We start from the raw sequence: 19668 nt of genomic DNA on the forward strand, positions 1-19668 counted from the left end.
ATGTTTCAAAGGGGTGGAGATAGGGCACATTCACATCCACCATTTTACCGGAAGTCCCGCATTTACCGCCAAAGAGCTTCCTGGAATAATAAACTTTTCAAGAAATGGTTTTAATCTGTGTTGCGGGCGGGGAGGTGGCTGATCGGAGCTTGAACTCTGGGGGGTGGGGGGGGTTTGAGAATCTGAGGACAATTTAAATATTAAATGGAGTTCGTGGTCATTTTAGTTTTAAAATCCGGATGTGTTGCCAAACGTCTATTTCCGGTTCCGGGCGGCCCATGTGCTGGACCCGGAAGTTCAGTGGCTGCGCTCGATTCTAATCGGATCGACACCGGCTCCATGGAGGCGAAGCCGGGCCCGGCCTCCGCTTCCCTGTCCCCGGAACTGGCCGCCTTCCTCCAGCAACACCCGGCGCTGCAGCCCGGCCACGACAACCGGGTGAGTGCGGGGCGGAGAGACCTTCAAACCCCCCCCCCCCCCCCCCCAGCTCCATAAATAGCAGGTAACCCTCTGGTCTCTTGTTTGCAGATGGAGGGTTACCTGCTGCCCCTCTGTGTGGATATTTGCAGCAGCTCTTTAAAAAACCTCTCGTTTTCTCTTGCGAAAGATCACGAGGAGACTCCTGCTTGAGGCAAGAATGAGATTGGATGCAGTACAAAAACAACAACAGCTGGAAAAACTCAGCAGGTCTGGCAGCATCTGCAGAGAGGAAAACAGTTAACGTTTCGAGTCCTAATGACCCTTCAACAGAACTAAGTAAAAATAGAAGAGATGTGAAATATAAGCTGGTTAAAGGGGGGGGGGGGGGGGTGGGAAACAAGAAGAGCTGGATAGAAGGCCAGTGATAGGTGGAGATAACCAAAAGATGTCACAAAAGGTCAAAGAGGTGTTGAAGGTGGTGATATTATCTAAAGGAATGTGCTAATGAAGAGTAGAAAGAAGGACAAGCAAGGTACAGATAGCCCTCGTGGGGGTGGAGTGGGGTGGGGTGAAAGGATCGAAAAAAGCTAAAAGGTAGAGATAAAACAATGGATGGAAATACGTTTAAAAATAATGGAAATAGGTGGGAAAATAAAAATCTATATAAATTATTGGAAAAAAGGGGGATCGGAAAGGGGGTGGGGATGGAGGAGAGAGTTCATGATCTAAAATTGTTGAACTCAGTATTCAGTCTGGAAGTCTGTAAAGTGCCTAGTCGGAAGATGAGGTGCTGTTCCTCCAGTTTGCGTTGAGCTTCACTGGAACAATGCAGCAAGCCAAGGACAGACGTGGGCATGAAAGCAGGGTGGAGTGTTGAAATGACAAGCGACAGGGAAGTCTAGGTAATGCTTACAGACAGACCGAAGGTGCTCCGCAAAGCGGTCACCCGGTCTGTGTTTGGTCTCTCCAATATAGAGGAAACCGCATGGTCTCTCCAATGTAGAGGAAACCGCATTAGGAGCAGCGAATGCAGTGGACTAAATTGAGGGAAGTGTAAATGAAATGCTGCTTCACTTGAAAGGAGTGTTTGGGCCCTTGGACGGTGAGGAGGGGGGAAGTAAAGGGGCAGATGTTGACCCTTCTGCGGTTGGATGGGAAGGTGCCGTGGGAGGGGGTTGAGGTGTAGGGGGTGATGGAGGAGTGGACCAGGGTGTCCCGGAGGGAACGATCCCTGCGGAATGCCACGGGGGGTGGGGGGGTGGTGAAGGGAAGATATGAAGCTGTGTTTGGTGGTGGCATCATGCTGGAGTTGGCGGAAATGGTGGCGGATGATCCTTTGAATGTGGAAGCTGGTGGAGTGATAAGTGAGGACATTGGATGCAGTGGTTTTGTTGCTGTAATCCAGACAATATGAGTTCAAATCCGACAGTGGACGTTTTAAGAATTTGAAATAAAAATCTGTAATCAGTATAAGAATCTGTCGGATTGTTGTAAAAAGCCCAATGAGTCGCTAATGTCCCTTAGGGAATGAAACCTGCCGTCCTTGCCTGCACTCGGGCTACATGTGACTCCAGTCCCACACCAATGTGATTGCTCTCTGAAGTGGCATAGTGAGACTGTTAATTCTGTCAAGTTTGTACAAAGGCTCACCACTATCTTCAGAGGACAACTGGGCACAGACAGTAAATATCAGTCTTGCCAGCAACACACACAACCCCAGAATTGATAAAAAATAAGTTGATGCTTGTTAGCTTGCAAGATTCTGAGTCTGTAGGTTTGTGGGTGGCATGGGGAGGGCAGGGGTGACAGAGAGGGGACTGGGTTAAGAGGGTAAATGTTTATGTTCTCCTTGGCATGAAGGGCAGAATGAAATGCTCTATTTCACTGAAAATGATGGTCATTTGAAGATACGTACTTCACTTGAATTGAACCAGTTTCTTGGTCCGAAACTCTCCAGGATCTTAGTCAGTCCACTAGGTAAGACGAGGATAAATGCTGATGCCCAGAAGCGCTGGGATTGGGTTGTGTCAGCAGAATTAGCAACCAACGCTTGCAGAGCAAGATCCCACAAACAGCATACAACATTAAGCAACCATTGTGGTTTTGGGACTGTTGGGCTAGCTCACTGGGATTATGTCGTGGGATCATTAACTTTGAAGTGTGAGATCGAAGCAAATTACTGAAAATATTTTCATCTGATTGTAAAGTTTATTTCTGCTATGTGTCGAAGGTGAAATGTTCTCTGACCGGGCATGAGTTGCCATGCCGATTGGCAGATCTGCAGGCCTACACCAAGGGCAAGAAATACCAGCGCCTGTCAATGAAGGAGCCATTTAACTACAGTCAGTATGAGCCACACATCGTCCCCAGTACAAAAAATCCGTAAGTACGAGATCTTCAGAATCAAGCTGTCTGAAGGTTTAGTGCAATCTATACACTCTCAGGACAGGTCAGTACTGAGGGAACGCTGCACTGTTGGAGGGTCAGTACTGAGGGAGTGCTGCACTGTTGGAGGGTCAGTACTGAGGGAGCACTGCACCTTTGGAGGGTCAGTACTGAGGGAGAACTGCACCTTTGGAGGGTCAATACTGAGGGAGCACTGCACTGTTGGAAGGGTCAGTAGTAAGGGAGCGCTGCACCTTCAGAGGGTCAGTGCTGAGGGAGTGCTGCACTGTTGGAGGGTCAGTGCTGAGGGAGTGCTGCACTGTTGGAGGGTGAGTACTGAAAGCACTGCGCTGTTGGAGGGTCAGTATTGAGGGAGCACTGCACCTTCGGAGGGTCAGTATTGAGGGAACACTGCACCTTCGGAGGGTCAGTATTGAGGGAGCACTGCACCTTCAGAGGGTCAATAGTGAGGGAGCACTGTATCTTCAGAGGGTCAGTGCTGAGCGAGTGCTGCACTGTTGGAGGGTCAGCACTGAAGGTGCAGCACTGTTGGAGGGTCAGTACTGAGGGAGCACTGCACCTTCGGAGGGTCAGTGCTGAGGGAGCGCTGCACCTTCGGAGGGTCAGTCCCAAGGGAGCGCTGCACCTTCAGAGGGTCAGTCCCGAGGGAGCGCTGCACCTTCGGAGGGTCAGTCCCGAGGGAGCGCTGCACCTTCGGAGGGTCAGTACTGAGGGAGCGCTGCACCTTCGGAGGGTCAGTACTGAGGGAGCGCTGCACCTTCGGAGGGTCAGTACTGAGGGAGCGCTGCACCTTCGGAGGGTCAGTACCGAGGGAGCGCTGCACCTTCAGAGGGTCAGTAGTAAGGGAGCGCTGCACCTTCGGAGGGTCAGTAGTAAGGGAGCGCTGCACCTTCGGAGGGTCAGTAGTAAGGGAGCGCTGCACCTTCGGAGGGTCAGTAGTAAGGGAGCGCTGCACCTTCGGAGGGTCAGTAGTAAGGGAGCGCTGCACCTTCGGAGGGTCAGTAGTAAGGGAGCGCTGCACCTTCGGAGGGTCAGTAGTAAGGGAGCGCTGCACCTTCGGAGGGTCAGTAGTAAGGGAGCGCTGCACCTTCGGAGGGTCAGTAGTAAGGGAGCGCTGCACCTTCGGAGGGTCAGTAGTAAGGGAGCGCTGCACCTTCGGAGGATCAGTGCTGGGGGAGTGTTGCACTGTTGGAGGGTCAGTGCTGAGGGAGTGCTGCACTGTTGGAGGGTCAGTACTGAAAGCACTGCGCTGTTGGAGGGTCAGTATTGAGGGAGCACTGCACCTTCGGAGGGTCAGTATTGAGGGAGCACTGCACCTTCGGAGGGTCAGTATTGAGGGAGCACTGCACCTTCGGAGGGTCAGTATTGAGGGAGCACTGCACCTTCGGAGGGTCAGTAGTGAGGGAGCACTGCATCTTCGGAGGGTCAGTGCTGAGGGAGTGCTGCACTGTTGGAGGGTCAACACTGAAGGCGCAGCACTGTTGGAGGGTCAACACTGAAGGCGCAGCACTGTTGGAGGGTCAGTACTGAGGGAGCACTGCACCTTTGGAGGGTCAGTGCTGAGGGAGCGCTGCACCTTTGGAGGGTCAGTACCGAGGGAGCGCTGCACCTTTGGAGGGTCAGTACCGAGGGAGCGCTGCACCTTTGGAGGGTCAGTACCGAGGGAGCGCTGCACCTTCGGAGGGTCAGTACTGAGGGAGCGCTGCACCTTCGGAGGGTCAGTACTGAGGGAGTGCTGCATCTTTGGAGGGTTAGTACTGAGGGAGCACTGCACTGTTCAAGGGTCAGTACTGAGGGAGCACTGCACCTTCGGAGGGTCAGTACTGAGGGAGCACTGCACCTTCGGAGGGTCAGTACTGAGGGTGCACTGCACTGTTGGAGGGTCAGTACTGAGGGTGCACTGCACTGTTTAATGGTCAGTACTGAGGGAGCACTACACCATTGGAGGGTCAATACTGAGGGAGCACTGCACTGTTGGGAGGGTTGGTACTGAGGGAGTGCTGTACTATCAGAGGTGCTGTCATTCACCACATCAAACTGAGGCCCCATCTGCCCTCTCTGGGGATGAAAAGATCCCATGGCCACAATTTCAGAAAAGAGCAGGGGAATTCTCCCAGGAGTCTTTGCCAATATTTCTCCATCATCATCAGTAAAAAGATTATCTGGTCGTTATCACCCTGCAGTTTCTGGGAGCTTGTTGAGCGCATATTGGCTGCCCCATTTCCTACATTGCAACAGTGAACATAGTTCTACAAAGTGCTTCATTAACTGTAAAGCAATTTGGGATGTCCTGAGGTGGTGAAAGGTGCAATAGAAATGCAAGGTCCCTCTTTAATTCTTCTTGTATCTGTTCAGGCAGCAGCTGTTTTGTAAATTGACAATCCGCCACATTAACAAGATTCCGCAACATATTCTTCGTCATGTGAATGGGAAACGCTACCAAAGAGCACTGAAGAAATGTGAGTCTGCGGTTCAGGTGGAGGAGAGATTAAAATGGAGTAGAAAGTGCACTGGATGAATAATAGTTTGAAATTTATTAATAGTGGGGCTTAGATAATTAGTTCTCATCAACTCAAGGTTTTGTCAAATTAGCTTCATGTTCAAAATTACTCGATTAGATTCCAGTCTGTAACTCACTCCCGGGTATCTATTATTCTATATATAAACCACCCTGAGCCCCTCGATTGGATTCCAGTCTGTAACTCACTCCCGGGTATCTATTATTCTGTATATAAACCACCCAAACCCCTCGATTAGATTCCAGTCTGTAACTCACTCCCGGGTATCTATTATTCTATATATAAATGCCACCGAACCCCTTGATTTGATTCCAGTCTCTAACTCACTCCCGTGTAATAATTATTCTATGTATAAACTACCCTGTACCCCTCGATTAGATTCCAGTCTGTAACTCACTCCCAGGTATCTATTATTCTATATATAAACCACCCTGAGCCCCTCGATTGGATTCCAGTCTGTAACGCACTCCCGGGTATCTATTATTCTATATATAAACCACCCAAACCCCTCGATTAGATTCCAGTCTGTAATTCACTCCCGGGTATCTATTCTATATATAAACGCCACCGAACCCCTTGATTGGATTCCAGTCTCTAATTCACTCCCGTATATCTATTATTCTATATATAAACTACCCTGTACCCCTCGATTAGATTCCAGTCTGTGACTCACTCCCGGGTATCTATTATTCTATATATAAACCACCCTGAGCCCCTCGATTGGATTCCAGTCTCTAACTCACTCCCGTGTATCTATTATTCTATATATAAATTACCCTGTACCCCTCGATTAGATTCCAGTCTGTAACTCACTCCCAGGTATTTATTATTCTATATATAAACCCCACCGAACCCCTCGATTAGATTCCAGTCTCTAACTCACTCCCGTGTATCTATTATTCTATATATAAACCACCCCGAACCCCTCGATTAGCTTCCAGTCTGTAACTCACTCCCAGGTATCTGTTATTCTATGTATAACCCCACCGAACCCCTCGATTAGATTCCAGTCTGTAACTCACTCCCGGGTATCTATTATTCTATATATAAACCACCCTGAGCCCCTCGATTGGATTCCAGTCTCTAACTCACTCCCGTGTATCTATTATTCTATATATAAATTACCCTGTACCCCTCGATTAGATTCCAGTCTGTAACTCACTCCCAGGTATTTACTATTCTATATATAAACCCCACCGAACCCCTCGATTAGATTCCAGTCTCTAACTCACTCCCGTGTATCTATTATTCTATATATAAACCACCCCGAACCCCTCGATTAGCTTCCAGTCTGTAACTCACTCCCAGGTATCTGTTATTCTATGTATAAACCCCACCGAACCCCTCGATTAGATTCCAGTCTGTAACTCACTCCCAGGTATCTGTTATTCAATACATAAACTCCCCCCCCCGAACCCCTCCATTAGATTCCAGTCTGTAACTCACTCCCAGGTATTTATTATTCTATATATAAACCCCACCGAACCCCTCGATTAGATTCCAGTCTCTAACTCACTCCCGTGTATCTATTATTCTATATATAAACCATCCCGAACCCCTCGATTAGCTTCCAGTCTGTAACTCACTCCCAGGTATCTGTTATTCTATATATAAACCACCCCGAACCCCTCGATTAGATTCCAGTCTGTAACTCACTCCCAGGTATCTGTTATTCAATACATAAACTCCCCCCCCCCCCCCCCCCCCGAACCCCTCGATTAGATTCCGGTCTGTAACTCTCGGGTATCTGTTATTCTATATATAAACCACCCCAAACCCCTCGATTAGATTCCAGTCTGTAACTCACTCCCGGGTATCTATTATTCTATATATAAACCACCCCGAACCCCTCGATTAGATTCCAGTCTGTAACTGTGAGCACCTGGTGTGGAAGTTGCATGCCTGAGCCTGAAACTTGGGGGAGTTTGGTGGGGTCAGGGGGAAGAAGGGTGGTGGCAGTGAAACCATTGCCCTGACCAGTGTTGCCCTGATGGTGGGTGGGGTGTTGGGGCACAGTGACACACCCTCACACCTCTAACGTTTTCTCCATCTATCTCGACTCAGTCAACGAGTGCACTGCTCTTGGCGTCCCCTTCGTCCCAGCGTGCCTGTCACAGAAGAAAAAACGGAATCGGGAATCCAACAGAGAGGAGCCTTATCATAATCAGAAGACATTCTGGGCGCCGGACGAGAGTGAAGGAAGTGAGAGTGACAACTCGGATGACAGTATGAGTGACCTGTATCCAGGTGAGTTATTGCAAGCTGAATCTGAGAGACTGGTTGGAAGCTGTGACCTTTAGCCTGAATCCCACCATGGATTAGAGAGCTGAGATTTCTGTTACAATCACCCAGCACAGGAGGTGGCCATTAGGCCCACCCTGCCTTTGCTGACTCTTTGTAGAGCTGTCCAATTGTTCCCACTCTCCTGTTTTTCCCCATAGCATTGCACATTCCCCACATTTACCTAATTCCCTTTCGAAAGTTACTGTTGAATCTGTTTCCACCAACCTTTCAGGCGGCGCATTCCAGATCACAACTTGCTGTTTAAAAAAAAAAACTCAGGAGAATAATGTATCTCTACTGATGTTAATCCAGCTCCCACACACCGTCACTCAGTACCCCTCTCTCCCCCAGTGTCCTGTGTTACTGACTGTATCTCTACTGATGTTAATCCAGCTCCTTCACACTGTCACTCAGTAACCCCGCTCCTCCAGTGCTGTGTTAATGACTGTATCTCTACTGATGTTAATCCAGCTCCCTCACATTCTTGGGCTCAGGTGACCTGTTTAGTCCTGACAGTCAACATTTATCTTACAGAACATCTCTTTAGCAGAAAAGACGACTCAAGGACAGAGTTGCTGCTGAACAAGGGGCATAGTGACAGTGAGAAGATGGAGGTCGAGACACAATTGCCAAGGAAACGGAAAAAGGTAAAGACTGCACCCATCACACAAGACTAGCAAAGGAATGAGTTTAATTCCTGCTGTTCTTAGGAAGCCATTCAGCCCATCAGGCCTGTTCTGCCATTTAATTAGAACGTGGCTGATCCCTATCTTACATACGAATTAGGAGCAGGCGTAGGCCCCTCGAGTCCACTCCGCCATTCAATGGCCAATCTGAATGTAACCTCAACCCCACATTCCAGCCAACCCCCGATAACTCCATCTACTCGCCTTGTTTCTGTAACCCGCAATACCCTTAACTAACAAAAATCTATCAAACTGAGTTAAAATTTTTAACAGCTTTCTGGGGGAAGTGTGTCTCAGATTTCCACTACAATTTGTGTGAAGAAGTGCTTCCTGACATTGCCCATCCTTAATTGCCCTTGAGAGACAACAAACGCTGGCCCTTGCCAGCAGAGCATACATCCCACGAATTAATTTTAAAAAACCCAGCTCTAATTTTAAGGTTCTGCTCCCTTAATATAGATTCCTGCCAACAGAGGAAATAGTTTCTATCTACCCATTCAAACCCTTTAATTACCTCAATGGGATCACCCCTTAATTTTCTATACTGTAGGGAATGCAAGTCTAGTCTGTATATTCCATTCCCAGTTTAACCCTTTTAACCCTGGTATCATTCCGTGCTTGCACCCCCTAAGACCATTATATATATATATTATATAGCTGCTGAGGTGTGGTGCCCAGAACTGATCACAGTTACGCCAGATGGGGTCTGACCAGAGCTCTCTACAAGTTTTTGTTAAAAACGCACTAAAAGACTGGATTACGGGAACAATTGGGAGGGAACTTTCAAGACTTGAGATGAACAGATTTTTGTTGGGTGGGTATGGGCAGAACTTAAGCCAAGGAGGGTAAATGGAGTTGTGACACAGATCAGCCACGATCTGAGTAAATCTCAGAACTAGCTTGAGGGGCTGAATTACTGAAGTAAGGTTGGGAATCAAAGTAATGCAGTTCATAACTTTTCACCTGACATCCAAAATGTATTTCTCTCTTCCCCCCACCCCAACACTGCCCAAAACACAGACACATCCACACCCATTTACAAAGAAGAAATTGAAGGAAGGGGCCCCTCAAAGACCCAACAGCCGTGGCAAGTTTAAGACGAGTCAGAAAGCTGGAAATCGGAACTGATTCTTGGAACAGCTCAACTCTTCTACGCAAGTCTGGTGTGACATGCTGCGTGTTAACTGTACAGTTCAATTTGTATTTGTTCAGAAAGTAAACCATATCTGAAACAGTGGGGCTTTGAGCATCTTTTTACCATGTGTTCAAATGTAAGTGAAAGTCAAGCCATTTCCCTTTCTTCCTCTAATGAATGCTGACTTGCTTGGGGATCTGCACACAACACCTTATATTTATACAGCACCTTTAACGTAGTTTCGACATCCTAAGGTACTCCACGGGAGCATTATCAAACAAAATTTGACACTGAATCTTAAGATATTTGGATAAGTGACTAAAAGCTTGGTTAGAGGTCACTTTTAAGGAGCAACTTGAGGGGTTTAAGAAGGGAATGCCAGAGCTCAGGGTGCTGAAGGCATTGCTGCCATTGGTAGAGTGATTAAAATCAGGGATGCCTGAGGCACTGTTATTGTCACGAGTGCTGGATGCATCTCAGTTTTGCTCCTGACATGGCCCAACCTGCATTTTGTGACTACCAGGGCTCACATCCTGTCAACCCAGGAAGATGGAGGCCACTGGCCTGGCTGCAACTGGTTAACTGGGCACAGCTGAGGGGGAAAATAAAGCCATCTTTGCTGCAAGATTCCAGGATGAGGGCATTGTTCGCAAGGCTGGCCTTTATTGCCCACCCCCAATGGAGTGCTGCTTTCTCCAACTGCTGTAATCTGTGCACATATAGGGAAGGAGTTCTAGATTTTGATGCAGAAATGATGTGGGAATGGGGATTGTGTGTCCAAGTCAAGATGCTGAGACTACAAGAAGAACTCGCTCATGGCGTTTGTGCATTTGCTGCTCTCGTCACTTGAGGATGGTGGGTTTGGGAGTTGCTGCCCTGAATCTGCTAATTCAGCGCAGAGCAGGACCACAGCACCTTCAGAGCAATCCCACTACCTCAACTGAAAAACAAGAATGTGGAGGGGCTGCAGGGGGAATTCACAGCTTTTATTTTAACAATCTCAACACCACAATTTTCCGAAGGGAACAAAGGTTCCTGACATCTTGCAGTAACAGTTACCCAGGGTCTGTAGCTGTGCGCACGACAGCGACGACAAGCTCAGCCTCACTTGAATGAACTTGTGTTCCACGTGTGAAAATTAAAAAAACAGCTGCGTAAACATCTTCCCAGCTGAAAGTAGGTACTCCTCCCCAAATCAGGCACATCAACTAATACTGACACAGTTATTGCACTGAGTGTCTTAAGAATAAGAGTCCATCTTTATTGCTGTATTTATATAAATAATTTTTTCCCTGTCCCTTGTCTCCTGAAGTTGACTATTGGGAATTTCCAGTTCCTTTAGGTGCTGGCTGTCCAGTTTTCCCCTGAAAATCTGAACAATGAGCGTTGGCCAACTACTGACTGCAGGGGGCATCACAGGCATGCCTGACCATCCCATTCCCTCATGTTCCCCACACACTTCCTTGCAAAAATCACTAGAGTATGATCAGGACCAGGAGTACTAACTCAGGAGCAGAGCCTGGGACAACTGTCAAAAATTAATATTTATGAAGTATTTTTGTTTAAAACAGAAACACTTTTACAGGAGCCGCTCATGAGTCGCCATCCATTTTTGCTGCTCTGCAGGCCAGGTTACTAAACACTAGCAAAATACCAAGACACAACATCAAGGGAAAGATAAATGGTGCAAATGCTGTTAAAAATAGATACCTCAGAGACTAGCTGAGAAAAATTCTTTGGGAATTAGGATGTGCACAGCCTGGCAAGATTCATCTTAATACAGGAATACTCAGTGATAGAGTGGGATAATACCAATTCCATCATTAACATGATAAGGATCCCACAGCAAACTTCACTTAGAAAGGTAGCAGGCATTCATTCTCAAGATGCACCCCGCACCTTTAACACCTTTTTTTGGTAATGGCAGTGAAATTCGGCATTACCCCTGTCCTGAAGGGGCCATCTCTGGCTGCAATACGATCACCATCAGCTACCCTAACCAATGGGCATCCTTTGTGCCTGGAGCATGATGACTGGAGATTTAAATATGGGAAATAGGAGCAGGGTATCAGTCAAGCCCAATTCAATATGCACACACTTGGGTATGTGCTTTCAGGCGTGGACCATTGGGTAACAACTGAATTCTGGTCAAGTTTCCCCTCCTTAGCCCTTGTAACAATCTAATCCCTCAACTCCATCATTTATCTCCATAAATAACAGGGAAATGGAACTTTAATCCATCCTGAGTTTCCTGGCCTGCTTTGCACACTAACTACATGGACAGCTTGCATTACCCACTTTCAATCCTTTCCCAAGAGGGGCTGCGGCTTAGGAACAGCCTTTGTGAATGCCTGTCCCATGACCCTGCTCTCTGCCTCTTCTTGAGGGAGATGAGGAGCTTTGGTTAGCATCGAGTATGGAACTGCAATCTCAGCGGAGGAGGGAGCAACACTGCATCAACTTGAAATTGGACCTCCCAAGCCTCAGCTATTAGTTTGGACAGGCAGACCTAGGGAGGGTTGAAACAACAGGGGTACCTCATTTTGGCACAGCTTAGTGTTCTTTTAGAGCTGTTTATTCCAAGCCTATCAGAGAACAGTGCCATTTGTAGTGAAGTGTAATTAAGTAAGTTTCTCAAGGGTGGGCGTATATTCCAACTCTTTCCCTTAATTCTTCTCGGGATGAGAATATGCAAAGACAGGGAACTCTGCACAGTAGCAGGAGCCTGAATTGGGACTTTGTTTAAAAAAAGGGTGGGCCTCGATTGTTTCATACACAGCCATTGTTTAAAGTCTGAACCATAAGTATTTTTCTGTTGGGACATTTTAAAGGTACTGTTTTCTTTTATATCTGAAACCCAAAAATAAGGCTGTATTTGTGAGGTTACCAATATGAGCAGGTGGAGCAATACATGCCCTGAATATGCGAATGCATTGAAATCACTAAATGTACTTAAACTGTACAAAACAGTGGGGATGGATGGGGGAGGGAAGGCAGGGGAGAGGGAGGGAGGAGGATGGTGGGGCGAGGGAGAAGGGAGGATGGTGGGGGGAGGGGCTGCAGTTTTGGCGATGTTACACCAATCACCACTCTTTCTTCTTCTCGTCCATTGAAACGCCACCAGGGCCAAGGGCAACCACAAGCAGCAACCCCCCAATCACAGACATGCTCTGGAAGAAGTCGTATTTCAGGAAGTCGTGCATGGGTTTGTAGGCCGGGATTGTCCAGAAGGCGTTGAAGTAGAGGTTGAGACTGAAGAGCCAGATGACCAGGGTCAGCGCCGCCAGCTTAGTTTTGAAGCCGATCGCCACCAAGACAATCAAACCTGTTCCCACCACATTCTGGATAATCTATAACGAGAAAAATCAAAACGCACACTTTGGATCAGATTGGAATACATAAACAACCTTAATATTGAGTCTATCATTAACCCCCTCTGCATATTCTGCTGAGTTTTGCTGGAATTTCAGACCTTTCAGTATCACCCAAGTGTCCCAGTCTTTGTCTACAAGTCTAGCAGTAAATGCCAGTTGACTATTTGGCCACATGAAGCACCACAATCCTACACAAAATTACAAAAGCAAAATACTGGAAATACTCAGCAGGTCTGGCAGTATCTATGACAAGAGTAACAATTAACAATTCATGTTTGTGACCTTCATCAGAACTGGAATAAAGATACAGATGCACACATTTTAAGCAAGGTCGGCTGTCCCTCTATTCAAGGTTGATGTCTACTCAGGGTTGAGTTTCTGCCGTGGGTTTTCACGTGGACTGAACAAGTTGATTCTTGAGTCACGGAACTTTGGAAACACGGGGCAGGACATCCCACCAGCCAGTGAGATCTGGAGTGCAGGATTTGCTTTCTTTTCTTTCCTTCTCTTCCCCACTCTGCCTCATCATTAAGACGTTTGGACTCAAAGCGGGAAGCAGCTCGATGGACAAGTTGTTGTCATTTTGAACAATTGGTGGTAAGCTCCTCAAAGTCATTAATGCCAAAGCTGCTGCAATTCAAGGAGAACTGAAGTGTTTTCTCTGTCCGCCCCCAGAATGCTGACCATCTGAGTGTTAAGGAAACAGGGGAGGACACTTTTTGGCCATCTGGACAGCGTCCAGTCCATCATAGTTGATTTTGAAAATCACTTTTAGTAGTTAACAAACTTGCAAATTTCATAAGACACTTGATACTCAAAAAGGTCAATCTGCTCTGCCACATCTCAGTAATGTCCACCAGTGCCAAAACGCTTGCCTTTGGCTGGTTTCTTTTTTTGCAGTTTACTGTTGTGACTAGGTACTTTGAACATTCTCCCTTTTTCTGAATTAGATTGCACATTAGCAAATCAAGAAGTTGAACTTGCACAGCTTTCCCCTTTTCAAATACTCTCCCAAGTTTGAATCAAAGGGTTGAAACCTGGTGAGAGATAGCATGCAGTGTTCAAGACTGCCATTTCTCATTTGCAGGGAATAATTTAAACGTAGTTTTGCTTGGCCTTTTGACCATTATTTGTAACAACATTAACCCAAACAAAAGGTAGGTGTATATTTATGAAGGGGAGTATCAAAAGACTGACCGTACATAGGGTGGGGGAATACCAGGTGATAGTAGGATGGGTTATTGAACTCAACAAGCACATCTGATTTAGAACACACAGTTGCCATTCTCAAATGCGCCAAAGGAGACAGTGATGGATTAAACTTCGTTACTGTAACAGTTAGCCTCAGAGAGAAGCACACTAATGCAAAAAGAAAGTTATTTTTTAAAAATGAGAGATGATCGAGTCCAAGGTGTATTGTTCAAGCAGTAGGTTGGGTGAACGGGGTATGATGCTTTAGAAGCTTTGTAAGCCTCCATTTGCCCGAATGCTTATGGAGCTGGCTTCAAGAAGGACACTAGTGTTTGTTCGACGGTCCTCTGAATCCGGAGGATGTGGTGGAGGCACTGCCGATGGAATTTCTCTAGTGCTGTAACGTGTCGCTGATACACAGTCCCGGTCTCACTGCAGTACAGGAGTGTGGCAACAACAACTCTGTAAACCAGGACTTTAGTTGACTTTTGGAGGTCTTTGTTGTTAAACGCTTGCTGGTGTTGTTTGTAGAAGGTGGAGCTGGTGCAGCTGATCTGGTGTTCGATCTCATCAATGACGGCCTTTTGGGAGAGGTGGCTGCCAAGGTATAGTTGATATGAGTTTTGCTTTGGCAACATTCGAGGACAGACCAAGTTTCTTATATGCAATAAGCAATAACAGTGGCAGGGAAGGGGGATGGGGGAAGGAGACCAAAGGGAAAGTCTGTGATCGGGTGTAAAGCAGGAGAGATTAAATGACAAAAGGGATGACAGTGCAAGGAAAAGGAAATGATAACAGGACAAGCAAAGACACAAAAGGTGTCCAGAGGAGGTGTAAATGGAGCTGCAGAATGAAAAATAAAACACCACCAGAAGTTCCAAATGTGGACACCATCCTGAGGTCAACATTCCTTCCAGCAGCATTGGAGTAACATGGTCTCTGCTGTTATTAATCAGAAGAAATTTTTGAAGTTACTGGGCTGTTCTTGAGCACAAAGATTGTGCTTTGCAAGTGAATCAGCTTGTTAACGTTGCGACTGCAACGATTCCTTTTTTAACTTTCCATTAAAAAAATACACTTGGTACCCAGGGTCTAGACTCACCGAGAAGAAGCTGGCATTAAAATGCAGCAAGGTCATGAACATCAGGATGAGCAGAACGCGACCCCCCAGCTGCATGTACTGTTTCGGTGAGCTCTCGCTGATTGTTGGAACACCAGCAAACATGCTTTTACCTTCTGACCTGGACTCAGCCAACAGCAGCAGCAAGCCACCTCCAAGGGCAAGGTTCCTAACCAGAGAGAGAGAGAGATAAAACATTAACATAGGGCATCAAAATCCGAGACCCTGCTCATTATAAAATGCCAATATTTGTATTTTTTTTTAAGTTGCTTGTCTCACATCCCTCAAAGCAGCGACTCTGATTCCCTCCTTCCTTCCCCCGTCCAAGGGTTTACTCATTCTCATGATGTGTGTCATTGACAAGGCTGACATGTTTGCCCTATCTCCTAGTTGCCCTGAGAAGATGGTGGTGAGCTATAGTAAAACCCTGGGTAGCAGGTTTGATACAAGCAAGTAACCACTTCAGAGGATAGGTAAAAGTCAGTCAATGTTGTTATGAGTCTGGAGTCACAAGTAAGCCCAGAGTGGGTAAAGACAGCAGTTTTCCTTCCTAGCAGGACATCAGCAAACCCTGGAGTTCTTCCCCAAATCCAGCTGCCTTGCTACCTCCCTCCAAACTCCCTGCACCCACCCTGTCCTCCATTCCTGCTGACAGTCTTACCTGCCTTTGCAAAGTCTCTCGTAATGCCCTGTCAAATGTAGTTAACTTTTATTGGCCTGGTTGCCACCTGCTTGTTTTAATGTGCAGCCATTTGTGCTCCCTGCAAGTTTACTACCCAGCTCTCTCACTCCCGCCCACCTCATTACAGTGTCCTTGTCTATGGCGGAGGCACTGGGCTATGCAGCAGAGCTCCAGGAGGGGTGGGGAGGCGGTGAGGCAGGCAGACAGCTTCTGGGTTAAGATACAAACCTCATCAGGAACTTCAAATCCCATAAAATACTGTAGGCGACAGTCTGAAAGCAAAGAAACATAGCAGTTAATGTCCACCAGCCTCCACAGAGAGACAATGTACAACCCACTTTGAAAAGAAGGTTCAGTCAAAGGGATAGAGAAGATTCTCTCTCAAGTCAATGTGCAGTTACCTCATGGTTTAATTGTTTAAGTGGGAGCTGAGACCCAGAGCCATAGTGGGTAAACGGAGTTGCAATATAAATCAGTCACAAACTAATTCAGCTCAAGGGAGGTTCGAATTGCTGTTCCTCCAAGTACCCAATGTCTATGCTATTGGCGGGAGGGCAGGCCCTGAGCAAGTCAAGAGCACCATCATTTGCCCTGCCTCTTGCTGAATAGCAACATATGCACTTGTGACTTGTTTAATGGCAGATGCCTCAAAGCATTAACACTGACTCGCGCTGAGAAAACTGTAAAACTGGAGAGGAGTCATGGCAGTCTGCACAGTAAAAGGCAAATTAAAGTCAAGAGGGAGGATGGAGAAACATAAGCCACAGTCCTCTTCAAATAAATAAATGGTATGGATAACATATCCAGATAAAAAAAACTCATTTCAGGTGCACTATTCAACTGTGGGGCATCAGAACTGAATCCAATCCACACTCTGCAGTAGGAATCAATGGAATGTGATTTTGGGCTGATATTTTCTCTACCAGTTCAGGGACACAGAGGTTAGCCTCTAATAACAGACAGACTGGGATTTCTCTGGTCACTTCAATCCTGCAGCATCAGGGGTGAAATTGGTTGGGGGGGGGGGGGGGGGGGGGGGGGGGGGGGGGGGGGGGAGAAGTGTGGAGCACTTAAACACATTTTAAACCAGGTTAAACCTAGGGAGATTATGACAATGGATCCATAGAGTCTAGACTCAGCTACAGACCTCTGGAAGTTCAAGTTACTAATTGTTAAAAGCAGGGGAAAAGATCCTTATTGCTTACCTGCAATCCTATAATTCCAAACAGTCCAAAGCAGGCATATTGTACAAAATTCTACTTAATATCAGGATGCATCCACCTATGAAATAGAAAACAGATAAGCAGACCAAGATTCAACACAATATGGGTGAAGATGAAAAGGAGACTTGACTGACTCTTACCTAACTGCCCCAAGAGATTGGTCAGTACAAAGCAGGTAGCTAGGAAATAGCCACAATTCCAGGTTGCCTCGATATAATCCCGCTGTTCATTCCACTGAAACCACATGCGAATCCCGTCCTCCAGAAAGGTGCTTATTAGACACAGGCGGGCTAGGTGAGGCAGGTAATGTTTGGTCATCCGCAGAAACTGCAAATATAAAACTGAATCAGAGGAGCAAAACACACCAAACTTAAAAAGCAGAGCTCAGCATCTGCAGCAGCACTGGCATCAAAACACTGAATCCTGTACCCACCAGTAGTGTGTGTATAAAAACGCCACCATCAGCACCTCCTTTAGTCCTTACCACTACCTTTAACATTCCCTTTGTCTTTCCGTCCATGACATCTTTGTCAATCTCTCCTAGCCCCCACCTATCATTGGCCTTCTTTCCAGCTTCACCCCCTTAAACAGTATAAATTTCATCACAGATCTACCTCCCTTTACCTCTGAAGAAGGGTCATACAGATTTGAAACATTAACTGTTTCTTTCTCCACAGGTGGTGTCAGACCTGAGTTTTTCCTGCATTTTCTGTTTTTATTTCAGATTTCCAGCATCCGCAGTATTTTGCTTTTAACCCACCAGCACTGTACCCCAGATATACAGTAACAAATGTATCCACCAGTATTTTTACCACAATAACAATCTCACTGGGTCATATGATCTCAATATTCATCTACTGCTGTGCCAATGTGTGAACTTTAACCTTTGGGTGTTTATTCATAAGGTGGAGATAGGTAGAGTGTGCGTGTTTACTGGTTGCTGGAGAGCTTTACTTCCTTACTAATGAAAGGTAGGTTCTTGTTCAAGACATGTGTAAAGTCAATATCCTTAGATTGTGTGCAAGGCATTTTCTATTAAGTATTAATGCATGTGGCTAAAACCATAACAATATCTGGGCCAATGATTTCTATTCACAACATTCAATAAGTCCAAGATTGCCAGTTCCCCACCACAACCTAATCAGAAAATTCCCTACACTGTAACTGCGAATACACCTCAAAAGTACTTCACTGGCTGTAAAATGCTTTGAGATGCCTAAAGATTGTGAAACATGCCCTTTATTTCTTTCCACCACTGTCACTGAGGCAGGAATTCCCGATCACAGCGTCAAATAGAAATAACTCCACGCAATAGAACCCGCCAATGAGAACGATCCATCTCTGCCCAGTATCTCAGAATTTCAGAGGGAGGCAGGATCAAGAATTTAAATCTCACTTTGAACCTAATCCCATGTTTCCCAGCCTCACCACCGCCCCCCCCCACCTCAACCACCATACCCCAATCCAATAATGCAAATGACAAGCCTTGCTTCCACTTCAATACACTGTCAACACAACCCACTTGAGAGGTTGGTGCAAAGCATGATTCCAGATTTCACACCAGTGGTAAAATAGGCCAGTGTTCAACCACAAATTGAAAGTGACACAGGAACAGACCCGTTAAAACTATCAACTAACTGAGCCATAAGCATCTGAAGACAGCATGAACGCCTCACACCAGATGCAGAGTTCAGATTACAGAATTTGCCCAACACAAAAACTTGCGTTTGCATAGCAACTTTAACATCCCAAAATGCTTCACTGGAACATTACCAAATTTAACACCAAGCACATAAGGAGACATTAGAGCAGGTGACCAAGGCTTAGTCAAAAGTCAAATGTGTAGGTTTTAAGGAGAAAATTCCAGAGCTTAGGGTCTTGGAAGATAAAGGAATGGCCACCACGATGGGGCGATGGAAATCAGTGATGCACAAGATGCAGGGATGAGAGTGGGTGAAAACATTAAGATCTGAAAATTATGTCAGGAATCTTGTACCCCACAGAATTCCCACTGTGGTCGTTGCCCAACTAACCCCCATCATGACCGCCTCAAAACTCCCCCACAACCACTCCACCATTGGGATGGGTTCTTTGGGCCCCTCGATGGTGTGTTTCGCATTTGATTTCCAACTCCCATCCCAACAGCCATCACAGGATTTCATCCACTTTAGGAAGAAAAATAGTTTGACTGGCAGTATAATAAGGATAAAGGTGAGGTTATCTAGTTTGGTAGCAAATACATGAAGGCATATTATCTGAATGGCTATAAATTGAGAGAGGGGAATGTGCAACAAGACCTGGGTGTCCTCATTACACCAGTCGCTGAAGGTAAGCATAAAAACAAAAAAACTGCAGATGCTGGAAATCCAAAACAAAAACAGAATTACCTGGAAAAACTCAGCAGGTCTGGCAGCATCGGCGGAGGAGAAGAAAAGAGTTGACGTTTCGAGTCCTCATGACCCTTCAACAGAACTTGAATTCGAGTCCAAGAAAGAGCTGAAATATAAGCTGGTTTAGGTGTGTGTGTGGGGGGCGGAGAGATAGAGAGACAGAGAGGTGGAGGGGGGGGAGGGTGTGGTTGTAGGGACAAACAAGCAGTGATAGAAGCAGATCATCAAAAGATGTCAAC

General features: G+C 46.4%; 2 protein-coding genes across 2 annotated transcripts; one reads left to right on the top strand and one right to left on the bottom strand.

Moving 5' to 3' along the window:
- Positions 1-275: 275 nt before the first annotated feature.
- On the top strand, positions 276-9548 carry LOC121281011 (surfeit locus protein 2-like). The gene is made up of 6 exons (XM_041193559.1): positions 276-438; positions 2651-2802; positions 5182-5285; positions 7410-7592; positions 8163-8275; positions 9335-9548. Exons 1-6 carry the CDS (start codon positions 340-342, stop codon positions 9440-9442), a joined length of 759 nt encoding a protein of 252 aa, XP_041049493.1. The 5' UTR covers positions 276-339; the 3' UTR covers positions 9443-9548.
- Positions 9549-10421: 873 nt separating this feature from the next.
- On the bottom strand, positions 10422-17363 carry LOC121281012 (surfeit locus protein 4-like). The gene is given in 6 exon segments (XM_041193560.1): positions 10422-12799; positions 15117-15303; positions 16045-16088; positions 17022-17074; positions 17077-17097; positions 17180-17363. Coding segments are annotated over 6 exon segments (750 nt in total). The 5' UTR covers positions 17358-17363; the 3' UTR covers positions 10422-12532.
- Between the last annotated feature and the right edge of the window lie 2305 nt (positions 17364-19668).

The sequence above is a fragment of the Carcharodon carcharias genome, chromosome 8 (genome assembly GCF_017639515.1).
Source record: "Carcharodon carcharias isolate sCarCar2 chromosome 8, sCarCar2.pri, whole genome shotgun sequence".
Lineage (NCBI taxonomy): Eukaryota > Metazoa > Chordata > Chondrichthyes > Lamniformes > Lamnidae > Carcharodon > Carcharodon carcharias.